This window comes from Anabrus simplex, chromosome X, assembly GCF_040414725.1.
Source record: "Anabrus simplex isolate iqAnaSimp1 chromosome X, ASM4041472v1, whole genome shotgun sequence".
NCBI classification, from domain to species: Eukaryota; Metazoa; Arthropoda; class Insecta; order Orthoptera; family Tettigoniidae; genus Anabrus; species Anabrus simplex.
Window position 1 is genome coordinate 215,490,058 of NC_090279.1, and position 22,834 is coordinate 215,512,891.

A 22,834-nucleotide genomic window follows, 5' to 3' on the forward strand; every position below is an offset into this window, starting at 1 on the left:
GGCTGTTACAGTATTGCGGTGGGCTCCCCACACCCAAAGGCACTTTATATGCAACTGCCAGGTTTCATGAGGCCGAACCTATTCTATACTCTGTCTCTTCTATCCAGTCTGTTCTCTCTCCTCCTACTTTTACTCAATTTGCACTCCCTTATTAAATTTCCTTTCTCCTCCAGATACAGTACCAGTCCAGCGTACTGGCCTTTGGTTCAGAGGGTCCCGGGTTCGATTCCCGGCCGGGTCTGAGATTTTAACCTTCATTGGTTAATTCCATTCGCCCGGGGTGCTGGGTGTTTGTGCTGTCCCCAACATCCCTCCCTCTCACACATACCACATATAACAGTCTCCTCCACCACAATAACACGCAGTTACCTACACATGGCAGATGCTGCCCACCCTCATCGGAGGGTCTGCCTTACAAGAGCTGCACTCAGCTAGAAATAGCCACACAAAATTATTATATTATATACCAGTCAAAAGTTTAGTACCACATAAAGATCTCACGAAATATCACCTAGAACCTAAAATTGTGCTACTAGACCTCTGTAGTTTTCTTTCTGTGCTCTCACATCTAATAGGAGATATGTCACCTGATTTCGCTGAGTTAGTCTAAGTACTGTAGAAGTTATAAATTTTTAACTCTCGGAAGGTCACACCAAAAAATGAAAAATTTTGGTAATATACTGTACTGTATACTCTAAGTAGTTGCAAGTATCACCACCAAGATTTTTTTGTAGAGTTAGCGATAGGTGGGGGCCATTTTAGTATAAATTTACAAATACCGAAAATATATGGCAGCATTTTATTGCGCATTTTTTTTTAAAGGAGCACCAAGATGGTTGATTTTCATTGTCTTTGTCATGTATGGTCCATGGTCTCAGGCGAGCTATCGGTGTCAGACTTATCTGCCCTGATAGTTTCATTTGCACTCTGCAGATGGCATCCAAGAACACATTTCTGATGCCGATAGCTTACACTGAGACCTATGAAAAGAACAAGAAAAAATTGACCATCTTAGCACTAGTTCGAAAAGAAAGAAAAAAATCAGTGCCGCATATTTTTTTTCTTCAGTACTAGGCGTCTGTAACCGTACGTGTGCACGATCCCCAAATTTTTAGGTTAGGAAATTTCGTATATAGTTTGTAATGTTAAAATCATGTAATTTTGTTTATTTTGAATGTAAAAACGTAATATTATAAGAAGAATGTGTAGTTAGGGAATATTGCATATGTGCATCATTATATTTTGTATAAATTTCCGTTTGGGTAAGAGTCTGTAAATATGACCTAGCCGTAAGGATTGTGCAACCAGGAAAACTGCGACTATATCGGGAAGGACGGTTGAAGTCAGTTGGATGTGTTGCAACAAGTGGCATGGAAATACGGGGTACGGCAGGTAGTATAGGCTGAAGAATTGGAGTGGATCAATGTGGGTGTACGTGAGTGGACGTTCGATGTCACATCAGACGCACGATAGCCAATACGAGGGCTTTGTTTTAAGCGAGGTTGGGTTGACTGAGTGACGCGTCAAGAAGTGCCTGTGAGAGCGTTGCTACCTATAAACTTTCCAGGACGCTATAACCACATGCAGCAAGCCTATATAAGCAGGTACGCGTGTGCGGCAAGTCATTCTGATTCTAATGCTGTTTCTGTTTGTGTTTCTGTCTCTGATTCTGTGTGTTTCTCACTCGGACCGGCGCGCGGGAGTTACTTTGCGCATAGTCCTAGGCAATGTTGTATTGTTCTTGAGTATCGTTTTTCGGAGTGAGCACGCTACATGTTGCTGATGCTAATGAGTTTCTGGTGGCTGTTAGGTCAAAGACGCTACTTAAGTGTTTATTTGTAACCCCAGCGTCTAATAGTTGGACTACAATTCTTCTACGAGATTATGTACAGTGGATGTGGTGATGCATACAGAATCGAGATTCAGTAGTGGATGTGTGTTTGGGCACAGAGCTGATTCTTGGTCGAGGAAATCGTCGGCCGAGTATCCACTCTCAGTTGCAGAAACCTGAAGCGTTACACCAACCTGTGCGGCACTCGAGAAGAACTCAAGACGTCGATAAAGTGTGTAAATAAGGTTAGGGATGCTCTTCGTAAAGAAGGTTGCATCCGTACGTAGAGAAAGTCGTCGTACTTTTCTCTACCAGAATACGATTTTTGATCTGCAAAAGTAGAGTGCAGTGCGACTCTTACCTGGAGGTATGTTAAGAAATGTATATATAGTATCAGTAATTTTATTGATGGTTTGTAGTGTGTATATTTGCCTTTGTAAATGACAAACGAGTAGGTCTCGTCAAGTAATGATTTGGTTGTTGTTAGTAGTGTGTATTTTTGCCTTTGTAAACGACAAACGAGTAGGTCTCGTGAAGTAATGATTAATGTTGGTCGTAGTTGTTTGTACGTTGCCTTTGTGGACGGCAATCAGGAGGGGGTCTCTTTAAGTGATGATTATTGTGGTATTCTTTATATTTTGTTTATTATTTTGGGAGTAAAGTTCTGGTATCAAATTTGCAGTAAATCTTTTTATCAGTGGAGTGAGGTTGAACCTGGCATGCTACCTACATCTAATTTCAGGGGTAAACAGGTAAGGTTATAAAGTAAGTCTGGAGCTTCGTCAGCCTGGTGTCCGTCGCCTTGGGAGAGGGAGTTACTCATTGCTCTACATAGTTATATTCCTGTAATTGTTTTACAGGTGGCGCCCACTGTCTTGTTATTTACAATTATTGTGTTAATTTATTATTTTTTTTTTTATTTTTTTTAATTTTGGAAGTTACACGTCGTCATCATCATCATCATCATTGTCCCACTCCAGTCGCCCAGGTGTGGTTAACAAGCCTCCTCCACTCCTTTCTGCCCTTCCACTTTTCCTGCTCCATTACTTCTGCCACATCCAATCCAGCTTCTCTAATGTCCTTCCAAATCTGATCCATTCACCTTCTCAGTCTTCCAGCTGGTCTCTTTCCCTTAACTTCTCTTTCTAATTCCCTTCTTGCTACCCGTTCCTTTCCCATTCTTTTTACATTTCCGAACCATCACAGTCTTGCTTTCTGTATGTTCTGTACTAACGGTTCTATATTTAGCTCTTCTCTGATTTTAAAATTTTGAATTCCATCTCTTCTTGTCTTTTTAACCAATGTTCTTAAAAATTTCATTTCTACTGCTTGGATCTTACTATCTTGTCTCTTATTAGTTACCAGCGTTTCTAGTCCGTATGTTACAATTAGTATGAAATACTGTTTATATAAAGTTAATTTTGTTTTCTTGGGTACTTAGTCATCTCATAAAAGCTCTCTGACTTGATAAAATATGTATCTTTACTTAGTCTGTTATTTATTTCAGAGTTGGTTTCATGACTTCCATTAATAATGCTACCCAAATTTGTAAACTGTTCTACATTCTCTAACCATTCTCTATGTTCAGTTGGCTTCTCTTTTTCTCTTTTCCACAGTGCATGACTACAGTTTTCTTTTCACTAATTACCATTCCAAAAGTCCAGTCTCCTTTGTACTTCCTTTTCTCCCTTTCCCCAAATCACCACATCATCTGCAAATACCAAAGCATTCACTTCATCACTACTGATACTGTGTTTTACACGTTTTATGATTTCATCCATCAATATAATAAACAATAATGGCGACAGTGCACTTCCTTGCTTGAGACCTTTTTTTGTATAAAATGTTTCAGAGTCACCACTCCCCACTTGTACACTGCTTTTACTCTCATGATACAACATTTTTATCTTGTTAATTACTGATTTTGGTACATTTCTTTTCAGTAGGCATTCCCATACATGTTTTCTCTTAACTGTATCATAAGCTTTTTCCAAATCCAAAAATATGAAGATGATTTCCTTGTTCCTTTCCAGATGTTTCTCCATTATCATTCGCACTGTAAATATCAAGTCTATTGTTGATCTATTCGCCATTGGTTGTGGCATCAACACAACCATAATCATACACAACCATTAACCCGGCTCAAGGGAGATAGGGTCATCTTCCCTATCCTTCACTTGAGTAATTCTTGTCATGCTGCGGGGGTGGGTATCCTCCACATCAGTAGGCCGGTGTGAAGGAGAGCTAAGTTCAGGCAGGGACTCAATCTCACGGGGTATAACGTGGATCCCATGCCCAGGATTACAGGTGATGACCTTAACAGCATCTTGGGCAGGAAAGGAGACCTTCAGGATGGCGAAGATGGTGGATGAGGCAACCCATCCTCTCTAGGAAAAATTAGAAGAGGAAACCACTGCCTTGTGGAGAAGAGGGATCTTCAAAGGCTAAGGGAGTAAACCCCGAAAGAAAATCCTCAGATGCGTTAGGCTTAGCAGGTTAGCAGATGAGTAAATTTGTACTTGCTTTCAACTATAATACAAGCCTTGGATGGAAGTTTAAAAAATACTAGGCGTAACTCAATGAAATCAGGCGGCGTATATCATATTAGATGCGAGAGCTCAGAAAAATAAATACAGAGGTCTAGTAGCACAATTTTAGGTTCTAGATTACATTTCATGATTTTTTTAATGTGGTCCTAAACTTTTGACTTTTTCTAGGATCACCCCTATCTTACTTCTGCGTACACTATCGTATACATTTTCAATATCCAAGAAGGCTGTCAGTAGATCTGTTCCGTATTCTTAATACCATTACTGTACGTGTTCTTCTCTCAGACCTCCTCCTACTTTACTCTTGAGTATTCGGAATTTCTTCAGGAAGTTTTGCACGGAGATCCTTAGAGTAGCTCTGCGATAGTTTCTACACTCCCTTCTTCTTCCAGTCTTCTCAAACAACTCTCATTACCCGATATAGCCATTGTTTCCCCGCCTCTCCAACTACTGTCACCATCTCCACACTCGCCTGGTACCGTCCTCAATGCTACTTCCTCTTCCTCATCTGAAGTCCATTTCCACCTGTAGTTCATCTTCTTCCTCCTCGAAGATTCCATTTGGATTTAGCACATCTTCAAAGTTCTTTGAGTTTCTCCTCCTCTGCCTCCTTGCCTTCTTTATTTACCATTTTCACCTACTCCATCATACCTTTCCTTTCCTTAAATTCAGACGTTCTGTATACTGTAATACCTTCACTATCTCCTCCCATCATCTTGGACCACTCTTCCATCCACCTTCTCTCTCCTCTTTCTGCAGTCACCCTTTTTGATTCTTTTGTTCTGGACTGATACTCTTCTTGTTTGAATCTATGTCCTAAGAGTACTGTTCATCTACACTATCTCTTGTTCTATCATTCCACCATGTGGTTTCCTTCCCTCTTCATACTTGTCCTTCCACATTCTACTTCTGCTGCATCTCTTAGTGTGTTTCTGAATATTCTAAATTAAATTTTTTTTTTTTTTTTCAGTTTTTGGTTCACTTTACTCTGCCATCTAGTAGCCTAGAGTAAAATGGAGCGTCGAAATTAACGAGCTGTATCAATTCTGTGTACTGTGAAATGTTTCATATCATTTTTACCATTCATAAATAACTATGGGGATATTTGCAATTCATACATTATGCATAAACTTTCAAATATTACTGGAAATATTAGTTCTGTTCAAAAAGTGCGCATAACAATATTTCTAGAAAATTTTAATTTTTACTCTTATGAATAGAGGCAAGACAATTTTGTAACTGTGATGAAAATAAAGAGTATGATGTTTTGCACTTTTTTAACTTCGCTTTATATCTCATCATAATTGGAACCCTTTAAGGTTAGTTCTGTTATTGTGAATTAATGCTATAAGTGGTAGAGTGTCGGCTTCCAGATCCTAAGATAGCAGGTTCAAACCCAGCTGACATAGTCAGATTTTTGAATGGCGGAAAAGAAGGTCTGTTCGATACTCCATGTCGTACAATGTTGGCATGTAAAAGATGTAGTGTTTTCTTGACAGGATCCATTAAAAACTCAGTCATAGACACCCAAGAGAAATTTGCTTTACTCTGCCATCTAGTAGCCTACAGTAAAATGGAGCGTCAAAATTAATGAGCAAGCAGCCAGGTGGTGTCAAATTAAAATGCTTGCACATGGTAGCTGAGGCCATGTGATGATTATTATTATTATTAATGCTGTAAGTGAAGTTTTCGGCAACAAACTGTATTTTCAGCATAATACAAGGAATTTTGAAGAATGTGCAGTCTTTATTTCATTTAGGAAAAAAATTCTTGGCATACAGCAAGGCGAGAATCTTTATCATGAACTCATTTGATATACCATTAACTGTGCACACACAATATTGATGTTTACTTTGTCTGCTGCAGAGAATATGGAGGTCATTTCTTGGGAGGGTTGAAGCGAGGCACTGTGCTGTTTTAATTTCTACATCTGGATACCGTTCTTGTGTTAGCCAGTGTCTGGGGTGACACCATTTGAATGTCGAGGGTGATGACAGCTCTGCTAATTACCATGACTTTTGTTTTCTGAATGTTTATTTCAAACCAAACTCCCTACTTTGTTGAGTTTGTTGATATTATTCAAAAGGAATTTAAAATTCTTCTAATCTGTCAGCAGATATCATAATGTCATCTGTATCTCTGATCTTGACTCTTTAAACTTCATCACATGCAACTCAAAAAATGGCTTCACAGTGTAAGTTAAATAGGATTGATGAGAGGATACAGCCATGTCTCATCCTTTTTTATATCGTTATCTCTTCATTAATGGGGTCTCAGCTGTTTGGTTCCAATACAGCTTCTTGATGCTGATGTTCACTTTTTTAGTCTAAGCCCAATATATTTCAGCTAATGTATATAGATATCCTGTTTAACATTGTCAAGAGATTTCTCATAATCGGTGAATCAAGCAGACAGTTTGTTGTTGGTCAAGATATTTTTGAACTAAAAACTTGGAGTGACACCAACGCTATTACTCCCCAATACCAAGATTGTTTTTAAACCCAAACTGAGTATCAATGATGTTTTCCTCTTCTTTTGTCCATAAACGAGAGTGTAAAATTCAAATTGAAGTGTAACAAACTATATTTTTGATCTCTTATTGTAGTGAAGTTTCCTCGAGTATTGTGTCAGGTGCTTGGAAGGGGCTTGCCATAGGAGCTTTTGTAAGTTATGGTTTATGTATCTCTGATCACTGTTTATTGTTTCAGAGAGAAAACCAGTGTCCAAAGGAAGGTGCAACAGACCGAGGCGTTGTAGAGGCGGACAAGAAGGTGTTAGCCATGGCCTTCCATGAGTATGGTGTTCCTATGGTAAGTCAGAGACCAGTAGCAAGTCAGTCAGTCAGTCAGTCATTTTCATCTCAGCTATGCTAACTGTGCTCTCTCGTTACAGTTGACGGCCCGCGTGAGCTGCTGTGGCTACCCCCTGGCCAGGGACCTCAGATCGCTGTGGAGAGAGAACTTGAAGTCTCTGCTCCAGTTCCTGTCTGCCGTGCAGCAAGGTGAGTACATATGATACAGGGTGCTGTCTCCTCACAGAAGGTTGGTGACCGTCGTAGAGTAAGTTTTTGTGTTTCCCATATTGTGGAACTCAAACCATGTTGAGGTTCCTTGAATTACTGAACTTCGTGGAGTAAATTGCACCTTTGGGGAACAAGCTGTTAGCCTTAAGAAAATTCAGTTCTGCTGGCTGTTTAGCAGTTAAGATTGCTGAATAATGCAGTGAGCCTGTTTGCGTTTGTATTTTGAATTCCATTCAGAACTCATGAAAGAATTATCTCATAGAAGCCCACCTTTTCAATATAATTTGTGATTTATTAAAAATTGAAATCGATGTTACATGTTAAAATAATGGGACATGTTTAGCCTATAATATAATAACTAATTTATATTGTAATGGTCCACCTTTTCAGTACTATATTATTCATTTTTTACATTACGTTTCTAACCTAGGAACTAGTTTCGGCCTTGGCTGGCCATCATCAGCCATAATACAAAACTACAAACACATCTAATGACTAAAACCAACGTATGAACATACTCAAATGACATAAAGGTATTAAAAGCATCTGGGATAACCATGTGCACAACACGTGAAATATATGATGAATTTAAAATAAGGCTCTAAAATAAGTAATGAAAGGTTTTCGTGGCTCATAGTATTAACGTAAGCAAATAAATGAATACTGGTTTAGAGCCACTATATTTATTTAATGAAGCCGAGCTTTCAGCCAAATTGCATTGGCCTTCATCAGGGCATGTTAAGTTCTGCTTCCGACAGTGAGCAAAGAAATTCAAAGAAACGTGGAAGTCATGACCGTACTATCTACAGCCTACCCCACTAATTGGACTCGATCGTCGTGCTTCGATTCATCAACCTCCGTCGATGGTTTCGTGAGTGCGTCCCGCTGTTCCATGGTGGTGTTATGCATGTATTTCTGCAGTACAGGTCTTCATGTATTTGATAACTTGAAGCCGTCTTCCCTGTTGATGTTATTTGGGCACAGCTCTATCTCTATGGCTTCTCTTACCAGTTGAGCATAGAAGTCTTTTTCAGGTGCGATGACCTTCAGCTGGTCAAAGAGGATTTCATAGTCTGTGCTGTAGAAATGTTCTGCTGTGGCAGACTGGCTTATGGCATTCTCCGTGGAGGATGAAAGAGCGACATTCTTTACCAACCTAATGTGTTCTTTCACCCTGGTACTGACAAGCCTTTTCGTCATACCAGTATATGAGCAACCACTACCACATGGAACTTCATACACGCCCTGTGTTTCAAGATGTGGTTTTTCTTTGAAAGGTTGAAACAGGGATTTGAGCTTCCGGTCTGTGGTGAAAACTGGAATTATATTGTGCTTCCTAAGAATGCGCCCTATTCTGTCAGTTATACCTACCACGTAAGGAAGGAATACTCTCTCCTTTTTACTGTAGTCCTGGTTGGTACTGTCCATGTTAGGCTTCTTGATCTTTACAGCTCTTGCTATGTCTCCTGACATATAGCTGTTTTTCTTCATGGATGTTGTCAATTCTCTTAATGCACTTGAGCGGTTATCAGCAATGTTATTCGCCCTAGTAAATAACGTTCGAAGGAGAGCTGCTTTTTGGCACGGGTGGTGATGTGAGGACTTGTGAAGGTATCTTTCAGAATGTGTAGGTTTCTTTTACATTGCATGGCCTAGTGTACCATCATTCTTCTTGTATACTAGCACATCAAGAAAAGGTAATTTACCTTCATTTTCTACTTCCATCGTGAATTTGATATGTTAATGGAATTTAGGTGTTCCAAAAATTCATTTAATGTTTCCCTTCGATGTGGCCAAACCAAAAATGAGGAAAAAGAATGAAGCAAGGATTCACGCAGGTGAAATGAGATTCGTCCGAGCGATGGATGGCAAAACAAGATGAGATAAAATTCGTAATGAGAACATCAGGGACATGGTTCAAGTTGGCAGAATGCAGGATAACATAACTCTGCGTAGACTCAAATGGTATGGTCACACGCGAAGGATGGATCCTGATCGCATACCCAGAAAAATGTATGATCTGCAGTTAAAATATTCAAGACCAAGAGGGAGGCCAAGAATGCGATATACAGACATGGTGAAAAACAACATTCGGCAATGAGGAGGGAACTGGGACAGCATTGAAAAAGGAAAAATGTACAAAGACAGAAGTTGTTGGAGGGGCTTCATTCGCCGACCCATCATATAGATGGAACGACGTGGGATAAGGACTACAATGAGTCACATTTCAAATCCAAATATTTCAACATAGTAGGTTAGGCAAAACAATAAATAGGCTGTGGACAGCTGAACAGCCATATTATGGAGATTGTTTTCTAGTTGTCTCTTCTTAGGTTTGCTTCACCTTGATGACCAACCTGTATTTTGAACACCTGGTTAATGATTTGATTGTTCGTAGGTGTGCGTGGCCGTGTTCAAGACTTCAGTGGCCGTCCTCTGCGGGATGCTGTGGTGAAGATCAAGGAGTCCAGCCGTCCTCTGAGGGTGACGAAGAACATGGCCGTGTTCAAGGCCATGCTGCAGACAGGAGACTATGAACTCGAGGTCAGTCCAGTGTGAATTAATCAAAACAAGGCTGAGTGGCTCAGACGCTTGAGGCGCTGGCCTTCTGACCCCAACTTGGCAGGTTCGATCCTGGCTCAGTCCAGTGGTATTTGAAGATAGATTTACTTGCACGTAAAAGAACTCCTGTGGTACAAAATTCCGGCGCCTCGACGTCTCTGAAAACTGTTAAACGTAGTTAGTGGATGTAAAAACAATATTATTATTATATAATTTCCGCACTGGTTGGCAACAGTGTTCTGTCTCTCATCTTCTAACCCTATGTAAGTGTGTGATGATGACATGTTAGCAGTTCGCCTCCAGGATTCCCAGTCCTGAGCATAGTGGGTTGCATCTTGAAAGCCCTCTCCAGTCAGGCTGTGAAGTTGGTCCTCTGGGTCTTCGGCCATCAGCTTTTCCCTCAGTGATCAGTTTTTCCAGTACCTCTAGTTTCCTGGCAATGTGTCCAAAGTATTTCAGAAACTCACAAGGTGGTGATTGTTTTGAGAGGAAGGAAAGCTAGGCAACCGTCTTTGAAAAATGAATGTATTGGCCATAGAAATGCAAGGGTTACAGTGGACCTGAAAATGAAAAACTCCCTAGACCTCAAATGCTCTAATACCATTGGTGTTTGAAAAAAACAAGAAATGGCCTCTTGTTTAACGTCATACTAACACATCGAAGGTTTTCAGTGATGGAAGGATGGGATTGGGAAGGTAGCAGCCATGGCCTTCAGAAACAGCCCAGCATTTGCCCGGAATGAAAATGGGAAACCACAGAGAACCATCTTCAGGGTTCGATCCCATCTATCTCCCGAATGCAAGCTCACAGCTGTGTAACCCTAACCGCATGGCCAACTCACTCGGTTAAGAGGTGACCGAGGGAGTTCGGATAGCATAGATGAAAGACAGGAGTGTGGCACAAGTAAGTGGAAGCAATGCCCGGCTCAGCTAGGGGAACTGTAGACGCAAACCCGCACTCCCAAGTTAAGAGTCCCTGGTCGCCTCTTACAACAGACGGAGGTAGTGCAGGTGTTACTCTACTACACCCACCCTCAGGGTGATGTTCGCCCCACGACAGTTCCAAGGCATCAATTCTGCCGTTATGGGGAAGTTAATGAGAATTTTGTCTTGGGGGTGATGAAGGTGTTTTAGATATGAGTGAGTTTTAGTCTTGAATTTCTCACCATTGTGATGCCTGCATATTGCAAGCTCACAGTCACAATTGCTTATTCTTAGATCCTGCACTTTCGATGCATTTGTTCCTGTATTGAATGGTAATGGCTCTGTGTGATGATTACTTTAAGTAAAAGTGCTTTTATTTTGAGGAATTTTGGGCTTACCTTGTTAGATCCTTCAGTGGATACAAGGCTTGGGAAACATAATACAGTTGTGGCATAATCGCAGATACTTCCTTGTCTCTCTTTCTGTTGTCCCCTCTCCTCACACAGACTGGTGTGTTCCTATCTTTCTATGTATGACTTAATATAAGAGTTAATTAGGAAATCTTAGCTGATGTTTAATGTCAGTATAGAAAGGCTGAGCCTGTGAGTAGCAATTACATAAGGAGTGTGTCTGTGTCCTGTGCAGGTGTCCTGCCTGGGTTACGAGTCCAAGACGGTGGCGGTGCGAGTACTGCGCAACCAGCTGACTGAGGTGACGGTGAGCCTGGATCGTGCAGCATCCAAAGAGATGGAGTACCACAACTACGCTGCTGTCTACAAACTGCTAAGCCACCTCAACTCAGACAATTCTCACATCTCCAGGTTTTACTCGTAAGTATAGTTCTTATCTGTTCATGGCGACATTTCTGATCTCCATAGGAACAGGCCAATTAGTTATGCTTACAGATCTTCAGCTGCTATTGAGTCGAGTCCGTTTTCCCACCATAGACATTAACGTAAGGAAGACGACGTATCTTATCATAAGTAGCTAGAGTAGAGAATTATGTTTATCTGAGTAATATTGAGAATGAGCTGTGGGATCAGGGTGTAGAGAAAGTTACATCCACCTTCACTACATATTATGAAGATCAGAATAGTTAGTTGTTTCGTGTTCCTAGTGCTGAAGCTTGGAGGTTGACCAGAGCAAGAGACTCTTTTGAAATGTAAGTCTGTCGACCATATGACCCATATCAAAATATATTTTGTCGCATTGGTAGAGAAAGTAAATATTTTGGTGAAAGTTTAGATGCACCAATCACAGAAAAGATGGGGAAAGGCCGGCTATGATGGTACTTCGAGGAGACAGCGCATTTATTGCAGGAAGACAACAACCTGTAGATCGTAGGTGAACACCCCGACCAGGCATATGATCATTCCAAGTGGAGAAATAAAGTCTAGAAAGCGGACCCCGCCACACTGAGGTACAAACGCTGTGGAAGAGGACATGGGAAGGGACATCTAGGTGCACTCGACAATGGAGGAAAGACTGAGAGTTGCATGACTGAATTGGTTTGGCCATTAAACCGAATACAGGAGATACAGGTTCTTGGGAAATACTAAAGAGGATGGTGCCTGGAAAATGACCATTCGGACGTCCTAGAAGAAGGTGGTTAGACCAATTTTTGCTGGTGCACTTTTTCTTTAAATTGATATACAGCGCAGATGTTTTCCAGTGTGTCTCAGATTGTAATTTTATTTGTGTTTTTTTTTTTTTCAGGTTGGGAAAAAGTGCTGGAGGTCTGGATATTCCTGCACTGGAGCTCGGTGTGCAGAAACGTGAAGGTTCTTTGGACTATCCCTCCATCAGCTTCACGGCCGGGCTACACCATGAACCTCTAGCTACGGAGATTGTGTTGCGGTTCGCTCGCCATCTGCTCTCTTCCTACGGCAGTGACCCTGCTATCACCAAACATTTCAAGGTATTGTGCAGAACGACAAATCTGCTTTGATTCTGGTTTCTGACATGTTTTAAAGTGTTGTACTATTCCTTTGCTTACTCAAGCGTAACCATGGTATTACCGAATTTACTCGGTATTATACTTTTTTTTTTTTCTTTCCACTTTTAGTAAGGCGGGGTCCAATATGCGATAACCTCAAATTTTATGCAGTGAACACGTGACTTCTAGGGTATAAAGAGCTATATATTGTATATGCAAACATTCTACACTATTCTTTAACAAACTTACGAATGTATTTGGGTTATACTGGTTATTTTCTGTTGGAAGGCAGTATTTCTAAGTGTAAAAAGACAATAAATGATGAACACGACTTTTAGGCCTACATATAAGTAAATATAGTCAGTTTCAGTTATTCATATCACGTCATTCGTTTTATCTCGTTAATTCCTCTGATGAGGTACGCCAGGAAGAGTATACGGTCGTAAAAACTCGCTACGAAGATTCGTCTCACTTCATACTCGACCCCGTGGAGAAAAGGAATAAGGGTATCCATTTAATGGCCAATGTGCCGCCAACTTCCCTGTTATCGGCGTGTCGTCATTCCAAATGACGTCACTTTCACTGCGATCTTGTCAGCCATGCACTGCCATCGCGAGCATTCAAGGTTGCATCTTTTTGAAACTTTTAAAAATAGTTTCATTCCCAACTGTAGAGTCCAAACAGTGAGAATCTATTCCCAGATGGTTTCTGGAGATGGTCTCTTATATTCCCAGTTGATGTATATGTAGCAGAAGCCACTCCTTCCGAATAAAGCCATGCTGTAGAAAGCGTTCCAAATCACGAGCTGATAACTAATGTATGTTAGAGTTGTATTTCCGAATGTAATCCATAGTGACCGGAAGCATTGTATGGATAACTGCAGCTATTAAAAGCCAGACCCTTAATTTTAAGTATATTTCACGATTGTTCTCTACATTTATCACATCAGAATTTACCTAAACAGCTGTAAAAGAGATAAGAGAAACTGCATTGTGTAGGTTATGTATGCTATAAAGTGCCCAGATAGTGCCAAAAGTTCCATGGCGTAAAGAATAAAAATAAATAGAAAGAAAATTAGCTGCATTTATGGATATCTACAGGTGTGGCGGTAATGCATTTTATTATCATAATGTTTAATTTTGTACGTTCGTTGTCTCCATTTTTTTAAATTAACGCATCGTATGTTTTGTTTGGCATCTCCGAAAATCGTTAAAAGTGGGAACATAACATCATCATCATCATCATCATCATCACCATCATCATCATTATTATTATTATTATTATTATTATTATTATTATTATTATTATTATTATTAATTATTATTATTATTATTTGTTAGGCACATTGGCGAGTAAAACAATCATTATGATTGGATTGTTTTAATCACGTTTTAAACTTACTCCTCACCAAAAAATACCTATATTAGCCTGAGTTACGAGGTATTGAATTATCACTTTGTTAATGATCTCGCCTGCTATTTTAATAGCAACAACCGCGAATATTTCTTAACTAAAATAAACTACTTTCCCCATCCCGAGGTGGTGCAGCGCTTTTTAGACGTACCCCCAGTGAAGGGGAGTTGCATGTACCATTTTTACCGTTTATTAACATTCTTGCCATTCGTAAATCTCTGGCAATACGCTACCAGGAATCAAACTCAGGCTCTCAAGAACAGCAGCTAATTGTGCTAACCATTATGCTGGCGGACATTCTTAACTACAAAACACAGACATATAACATGACTGATGCGTGCTTGCAATGCGCGGGTTGGACACAAAATTATTCACCTATTTGTGCGACATCATCAGAGCTGCAGTAGGCTAGCACTATGGAGGCGGACATTTCTTTACTACAAAACACAGATGTACCGCATGACCTCGATATGTGATTTCATCACGTGGGTCATACCGACAGAACTATTCACAAATTTGTGTGGTGTCATCAGAGCTGCAGTAAGGCTTGTACCCTCTTCGACGTGGAATTGTTGTTCTTCTCTGATGAATTAGGTTAGGGGTCTTGTATGCAAGATTTATTTTATCATTTTCTTTGTCTCAAAAAGCCGGGGAGGTCTAATACATGAGTAAATACGGTACCATATCTGCAGGGAATTAGATGTAAATTGTTAGGTGTATTGAAATTAATGAGCAGTAGGATATTTGTGGAGATTGGAGTTTGTCCTTGTATATTTTCTGTTGTTTCCTCCCTATCATAATCAGTGTTTCTGTGTCTTCAGATAGATAGAGAGATAGCCTTTTCTTATAAATAATACTTTTATATGTTCCAGACCATGTCCATCCACATCGTACCAATGTTGAGTCCAGACCACTGCGTGGACACCGTCAAAGACTCGGATAATTGTGTCACTAACACAGATGACGCTCTGAACATTAACAAAGTGAACCTGGATACAAACTTCCCAACTGGTAAGTGTACAGTGAGCTGAAATGAAATGGCGTATGGCTTTTAGTGCCGGGAGTGTCCGAGGACATATTTGGCTCGCCTGACATTTGAAAGGTTTAAACTGTGAATCGATGTGGTTGCATGTATTAAGGGGTCTTAGAATACTTTGTGACGCGGCAAGTGTTTACATTTCTGAAGTACGAGAGAAGTGCCATGGCGGGAAATCGTACAAGGATAGTCATAGGAAAGTTCGATTTTAAGAGCATTGGGTACTTTCTGTGTAAATACAAGGGATCTAAAATGCAGACAGTATAGTAATCCAATGAATAAAGCACTTGCACATGGGAGCCAGCAGATTTCTCCTCGTCTTTGAATCGTGCATTTTTTTTTTTTTTTCCCTTTCTTTCGTTGCGTGAGGTTATGTTTGCCAGTGAGATATTCAAATGCATTATTTCATGGGAGCCAGCAGATTTCTCCTCGTCTTTGAATCGTGCATTTTTTTTTTTTTTTCCTTTCTTTCGTTGCGTGAGGTTATGTTTGCCAGTGAGATATTCAAATGCATTATTTGAATACTGTAAATGTACCTTCTTAGATACATTTTGGAAATAGTTCTTTTCTTCATTGCATTTGAACAGTATAAACTGTGAATCAAGGTTAACTGCATGCAGTAACGGCCCTTAGAATATTTTGTAATGCGCCAAGGGTTGGTACTTCTGAATTGCGAATTGGCGGTTAATTCGAAATCACGTAATTCGAAGTCCGATTTTTGAGTCCAACGACTTCGAATTAACGAGGTCTTACTGTACTTGAAATTATCCACTTGATCCAGTTTTGTGTTTTTGTATTCACTCGTAGGTTTCTGTTAAAGTTGAACCTCGGTATCTCAAGCCTCCATTACTTGAATTTTCAGTATCTCACAATAACTTAAAATTTTTCAGCCATTTGTCCTATTCTTCACATGTATTTATTTCTCTATTACTTGAAATTCTCAAAGCAAACATTTGCTCCCTTGAAGAAAAAAATACTCTGTAACTCAAAATTTGTGCCACATTAACTGTGCAATATGGCATTTGTGCTTTGTGAGGAACAGTTAACAAGTATTTAAAAAAAAAAAAAAAAGTTTGCATTGCTGCTGGGAGCTAATATGACGGGAACCGAAAAATGAAAACTTCTAATGATCGGAAAATCGTCAAAGCCTGGCTGTTTCTCGTATGTGAATTAATTACCAGTCATGTACAAAATCAACGCCCAAAGTCGCGGATGACAAGCTCCATTTATGAATCTCGGCTGTATGGTATTGACGAGAAGTTTTAACATGAAGGGAGGAAATGTTAACAGTAACAAACAGAAGAGACTAACAGATTTTTCCAAAGGTGTGAAACGAGGTATGTTTCTTGTTTCACTTCTGTATGTACTGTATCCTGTCTTCTAAAAAGTTACTATAATAAGGGTAATAATTAAAGTAATGCCATAAAATAAAGTTTGTTTGTATATTTTGTGACGATTTATTGCAACAACGTATAGGTTGATTAAGATTCTTTGACAAGACGTTCAAGGAGAAAAGAGCTGGGACCAATTGGAGGTTAGTGGATGTAATAAGAAGAAGAAAAAAAAAGTTAATCAAAACAGTATATTGTTTCTACAAAGGAAATCAATTTTAAATTTTACAACTCAAACTTTTGTAACCGGACACACACAAAAGAAAACACTCATCGTGAATGACGTACATAGGATAGAATCCCTAGACCATTTACAAGTTATAATATTTGACTAATCAAATGAACGTGGTAACCTATAAGCCTCGGAGAATATGGACACAAATTTCCAAAAGGGTAAACAAAGAGAGAAGAAAGGCACGGGAAGGACCAAGGACGGGGATCACAATAATGGGAGTCGCCTGAGTATAAACATTGCCAAATGCAGGAACAGTTTTATGTGATAAGTTGTACCGTCCAGGCCACCAGTTCAATCACTCACCAACTCTTGAAATTGGATATTATTCAATGTTCATTTGTTAAGAAAAAAGTGTCACTCATATTAGACTTAAAAGAAAACCGGCCACAGCAATGAAGATAACTCCAAAATCCATAGGAGGAGAATAATAGTGGTAATTATAAAATAAATACTCTGTTGCTCACCCAATGCAGCAAATAAAAGAAGTGGAGCTTCCCAGCAAATACTGGGAAGTCCTCAGACGACCCTCCAACCACACTCGGAATCAGTGCTGGACTGAAGACCGAGTATGTGGGGGAAGCCTTTATACCGCTGCAGAAAGTTCCGGAAAAAAGTACACAAAACGTCGAGAAATATCGGACACTGACGTAGCAGATGACGTAACGCAGAGGAGACTCAGTGTGTAGTCAGCAGTTCACCAGGACGGATGCACGGCGCGTCAGCAGAGAAAGTCCAAGGCCGGTTAGATGGATGAAGTATCGGCGAGTATATGAACATAGATGAAGTTGCAGATGACGGTAGCCGAAAATAGGTGAGTGATCGTTACATATTCCCCCGCCGGCCAGGAATCCGAAGGATTCCGGAAGTCAAGAAGGACCCGACGAATGGCGACAGGCGAAGAGGAAGGAAGAACAAGAGGAGCTGGAACAAAAACAGACTCGGCAAGAAACAAAGTTTAAATAAACATAATAAAGGCACAAGGAAGGGAAGGGGGGGGGGGGGTATTAAAAATTTACAATAAACGAACACAATATGGTCTAGGGTATATATTTTTTTTTTTTTAACATACATAATATATAAAAAAATAAAACAAAAGAAGGGGAACATTCCCTAATGTTCACCAAGATGGGAGAGTCCAGTTGACCCGGGTGGGGTTGAAGGGTCACTGGGTAGAGCAAAAGAGAAAAGAAAAAGAAAGAAATTACTGAAAATACTGTTTCAACTGCGAAACATGGGCCTTTTTAATAATGGAAGGATCATTTGCATCCTGTAATAAAACAGAAACCGGAGTAGAGAAGTGAATGATTGAAAAAGGGCCTGTCCAACGAGGGCAAAGTTTAGCAGATATATGATCATTCGCGGAACTTTGAGGATGATTCTTTAACAGTACTTTATCTAAAAGTTTAAATTTTGATGGACGGTGCCCACGGTCGTGAACCCGTCGATGGACCTCCCGTGCCTGGTGCAATTTAGTTAAGGCCCTTTTCCACTCCGCTTGAGTGACTTGATTAGGGGGGCAAAGGAGCAAAGAAGGTAGATCCCATGTTAAATCCAAAGGAGTTTGCAAATCTCTACCCAAAAACAATTTCGCCGGGGAAAAAGAGGTGGAGTTATTGATGGCAGAATTAAGTGCTAGGGCAAAGGCAGGCAATTCAGAATCCCAATGGCGTTGATCTTCGGAATGAAAAATGGACAATAGAACTTTCAAATTTCTATGATATCGTTCGACGAGATTGGCTTGAGGATGGTAGGGGGAGGTAAAGACCTTGTTAATACCATTCATAAAGCAAAAGTTATAAAAGGATTGTGAGGTAAAAATGGTAGCGTTATCCGAAACTAGGTATTTTGGTAGACCAATAATGGGGAAAATTTGGTCATTCAAAAGCCGAATAATAGTTTGAGAAGAAAGCGTACGCAACGGACGCAAAATCAAAAATTTAGAGAAACCATCAAGCAGAGTAAAAATATATGCATTGCCGTGGGAGGATTTAGTGATAGGTCCGACAACATCAATATAATACCTCTCAGCAGGATAAGTAGAAGGTGTGGCGGAATGAGCACCAAAGGACAATGCGTTCCGGGGTTTGTGTTTTTGGCATAAAGTACAAGATTTAACCCAAGTGATGACATCCTTACGCATATTGGGCCAAAAGAATTGAGATGCCAACCGAGAATAAGTTTTAGCGCGCCCAAAGTGTCCCCCTGTAGGAGATCCATGATAATACTGAAACAGCATCGAACGTAAAGGGGAAGGAATGACTACTCTAGGGATTGATTTAGGAGTTGGTTTAAAAACCAACAATTCATTATGGATCCGGAAAGGTCCGTCATAGTTAGTAGCAGAAAGAGAAATCTTAATATCTTTACAGTAAGAATCGGTAGATTGATGCTGATGACACGAGTCAAAAGATAATGGAAAATCAATAAGAGAAGAAATCGCATTGATTTCATAAGAAGGAAGTTGATCTAAAGTTGAAGAGGGAGATTGGTCAAAAAGGTGAGAAAGAGCATCAGCGACTGAATTTTGATAACCTGAAACGAATTTTACAGAAAACTTAAAACGAGAAAGGCGGAGCAGCCATCGACCGGTCTTGCCTATTTTAGGGGCATTGTTGAGTAGCCAGGATAAGGCCTGATTATCAGTTTGAACAAGAAATTGCCGATGGTCAAGGTATTCCGAAAAATGCTCAATAGTGAGGATTAACGCTAATGCTTCCCTTTCATAAACAGAATACTTACGTTCAGTAGGCGAGAGCAAGCGACTAAAATAAGCAATAGGAAGAAGTTTACCGTCTCGGTTTTGATGTAGGACTCCTCCAACAGCAACATCAGAGGCGTCCGTAAAAACTTCAAAGGGTAAATCAAAGTCAGGCATTTGAAGAACAAGGGCTTTGGTTAAGGCAGATTTGAGAGAAATAAATGCAGTTTGTTGCTGTTCTCCCCAGTGAAATTTCATGCCTTTTCGTTTAAGTAAATTAAGTGGCTCAGATATGTGAGAATAGTGAGGGATAAATTTACTATAAAAACCAACCATACCTAAGAATGTTCGCAAGTGCTTCAAATTTTTCGGTGGAGGAATACGATCAACTGCAGAAACCCGATCTGGATCAACAGAAATGCCATTATTGGACAGAATATGGCCCAAAAATTTAATGGAAGTCTGTGCTAAAATAATTTTAGAAGGATTGACGGTAAGATTAACAGAACGTAATCTAGAGAGTACTTCACGAAGATGTTTGATATGAGTGTCAAAATCAGGACTATAAATCAAAAGATCATCCACATATGGAAATAGATACTGATATTTTATATCAGAAAAAAGGTTGTCAACAAATCTTTGCATGATTTGTGAGCCAAGGTTTAATCCAAAAGGTACTTTCGTGAATTGATACAGCCCAGTAGGAGTAATAAAGGCAGTATACTTAGAGCTACTATCATCTAAGGGTATCTGATTATAGGCTGAATTGAAATCTAAAAGGGAAAAATACTGTGCATTGGAAAAATGTTGAAACGCAGTTTGAACTTTAGGCATGGGGTAAGCATCGTAGAGGATCTTAGAATTAATTTTACGATAATCAACTACAAAACGAAAGGACCCATCAGGTTTATCAACAACGAACGCGGGAGAGGCGTAGTCCGAAGTGGAAGGTACGATGGTATTATCAACCAGCATTTTCTCTACAAGTTGATTAAGAATTTTCATTCTGGGCAGACTCAAATGATACGGGGGAGATCGAACAGGTGTGGTATCAGTGAGATCAATATGAGCTTGAAAATTGGAAACTGTTCCAAGTTTAGAGGTCACAACATCAGAAAATTCAACTAACAAATTATCAAGTTGGGCAGATTGAGAACGATTACAATACACATAATCCTTACGAACCGAAGGAAGATGTGAAAGAGGGAAATCAGAACAATTCACTAATGGAATCCTAATATCCGAAAAGGTGAAATGAATAGAGGAAGAAAATGAATCAAGTACCAAACCAGTATGACGAAAAAAATCATATCCTAGAATTAATGGATATGATAAATTTTCTACAACATTAAAAGAATAGGTCCACGAAAAATGTTGAATTTTTAAGTTGAGCTTGACTTGACCAAGGGTCTGAAGTAGATTATTTGATGCAGAAGTACAACGAAGGGAAGACTGAGAAAGTTGAAGACGAGAAAAAATAGTCTGAAGAGATTGGAAAAGTTCTAAACTAATTAACGAAGTCGTTGAACCAGAATCTAAAAGTGCAATAGTAGGAATATTGTGGAGCAAGACTACAATCTGTGAAGTTTTGGGTAATGAGCAAAAAATGCGAGAATCATATTTGACGCTCGGTTTAGTGTAAGAAGATCGAAAAGGTTGCCGAGTGGTAAAGGTGTGATGAAAAGCAGGTATTTGATCAGGCAGATTTGCCCCGTGAACGCGTCCACTGCCTACGGACGAGGGTTGGGGGCGTTTCCCGAGATGGGGGAGGCACAAAATTTAGCTATATGTCCTGTACCTCTACAGCGGTAACAGATAATAGGTTTACTGACTGTAACAGAACGAGATGTTGGTAATGATAATGACACCGGGGGAGAGGTAGTAGCAGAAGGTAAGACTGGTGGTGGTGGTGGGACACGAGCATAGTAGGAAATATCTGCATACGAGTAAGTCGTATGAGCTTGTGCTGCGGTATACAATTGTAACAAAGAGGTAGGGGGGGAATGTATCTGAAGAAGTTGTCGGAAAGAAGGTACAGCATAAAATGTAACAATTGAAATTAATTCCGATGGATTATTAGCGATATTAAGAACATCACTAAAAGTAAGAAGTGAGTCTAAATAATCGTGTACAGGTTCGTCAGAACGTTGATGACGGCGGACAAATTCGAAACTCAATGTATGACGTACCTCATAAGGTAGAAAGTAATTATGGAGACATGTGCGAAATTGAGCCCAATCCTGAAAATGTGCCATATTTTCAAGCCAAAAATTCGTTAAATGTCCAGTAGTTTTAGACGTGAATAAACTAATGAGTTGGGAAAATGGGGCAAGGTTAATTTTAAGAAATTTACGGACAAAAAATAGCCATATAGTTAAATTTCGAGGATTTGTATCAGTTAAATGAGGCACTTGTGTTAATGACTGTTTAATAATCTCTAAATTCAATGTAGAAATGAGTGGATTTGGGGAAATAGGCGATGAGGTGAGTGGCCTAGAAGATTCAGGATGTAAATGATAAGTGTTACTTGGAAGTTTTGGTTTTAGGTCTTGATCAGATAAGTCTGAAGTGTCAGAATGCGAAGACGAACAAATGGTGGATGAAGGTTCTGAGGACGAAGTGTCATCAAAAGTAATTAAATCCGTATAAGGTGGATTAGGTAGAGACCGGGAAATCGGGGGTAAATATAAAGAATTATCAGAAGAGTTTAATGGAAAATTATCGGAAAAAGTTGCCATGTTGAAAAAGAGAGCACAGTAACAAAGAGTAAAAAAAAGAGAAAAATTGAAAAAAAAGACAACAGTAAATAAATCGGGTGGGTTACTCTGCTACCATTTTGTGACGATTTATTGCAACAACGTATAGGTTGATTAAGATTCTTTGACAAGACGTTCAAGGAGAAAAGAGCTGGGACCAATTGGAGGTTAGTGGATGTAATAAGAAGAAGAAAAAAAAAGTTAATCAAAACAGTATATTGTTTCTACAAAGGAAATCAATTTTAAATTTTACAACTCAAACTTTTGTAACCGGACACACACAAAAGAAAACACTCATCGTGAATGACGTACATAGGATAGAATCCCTAGACCATTTACAAGTTATAATATTTGACTAATCAAATGAACGTGGTAACCTATAAGCCTCGGAGAATATGGACACAAATTTCCAAAAGGGTAAACAAAGAGAGAAGAAAGGCACGGGAAGGACCAAGGACGGGGATCACAATAATGGGAGTCGC

The 22,834-nt window shown here is 39.7% G+C and overlaps 1 protein-coding gene across 1 annotated transcript in view; it reads left to right on the forward strand.

The window, feature by feature from the left end:
* Positions 1–22,834, forward strand: part of LOC136886351 (carboxypeptidase D) — a 165,738-nt gene that overhangs the window by 103,587 nt on the left and 39,317 nt on the right. The window contains exons 15-20 of the mRNA XM_067159090.2: positions 7,089–7,190; positions 7,273–7,381; positions 9,801–9,946; positions 11,533–11,717; positions 12,604–12,805; positions 15,109–15,247. Of these exons, the coding sequence (XP_067015191.2) occupies positions 7,089–7,190; positions 7,273–7,381; positions 9,801–9,946; positions 11,533–11,717; positions 12,604–12,805; positions 15,109–15,247 (883 nt within the window). The remainder of the gene's footprint in view (positions 1–7,088; positions 7,191–7,272; positions 7,382–9,800; positions 9,947–11,532; positions 11,718–12,603; positions 12,806–15,108; positions 15,248–22,834) is intronic.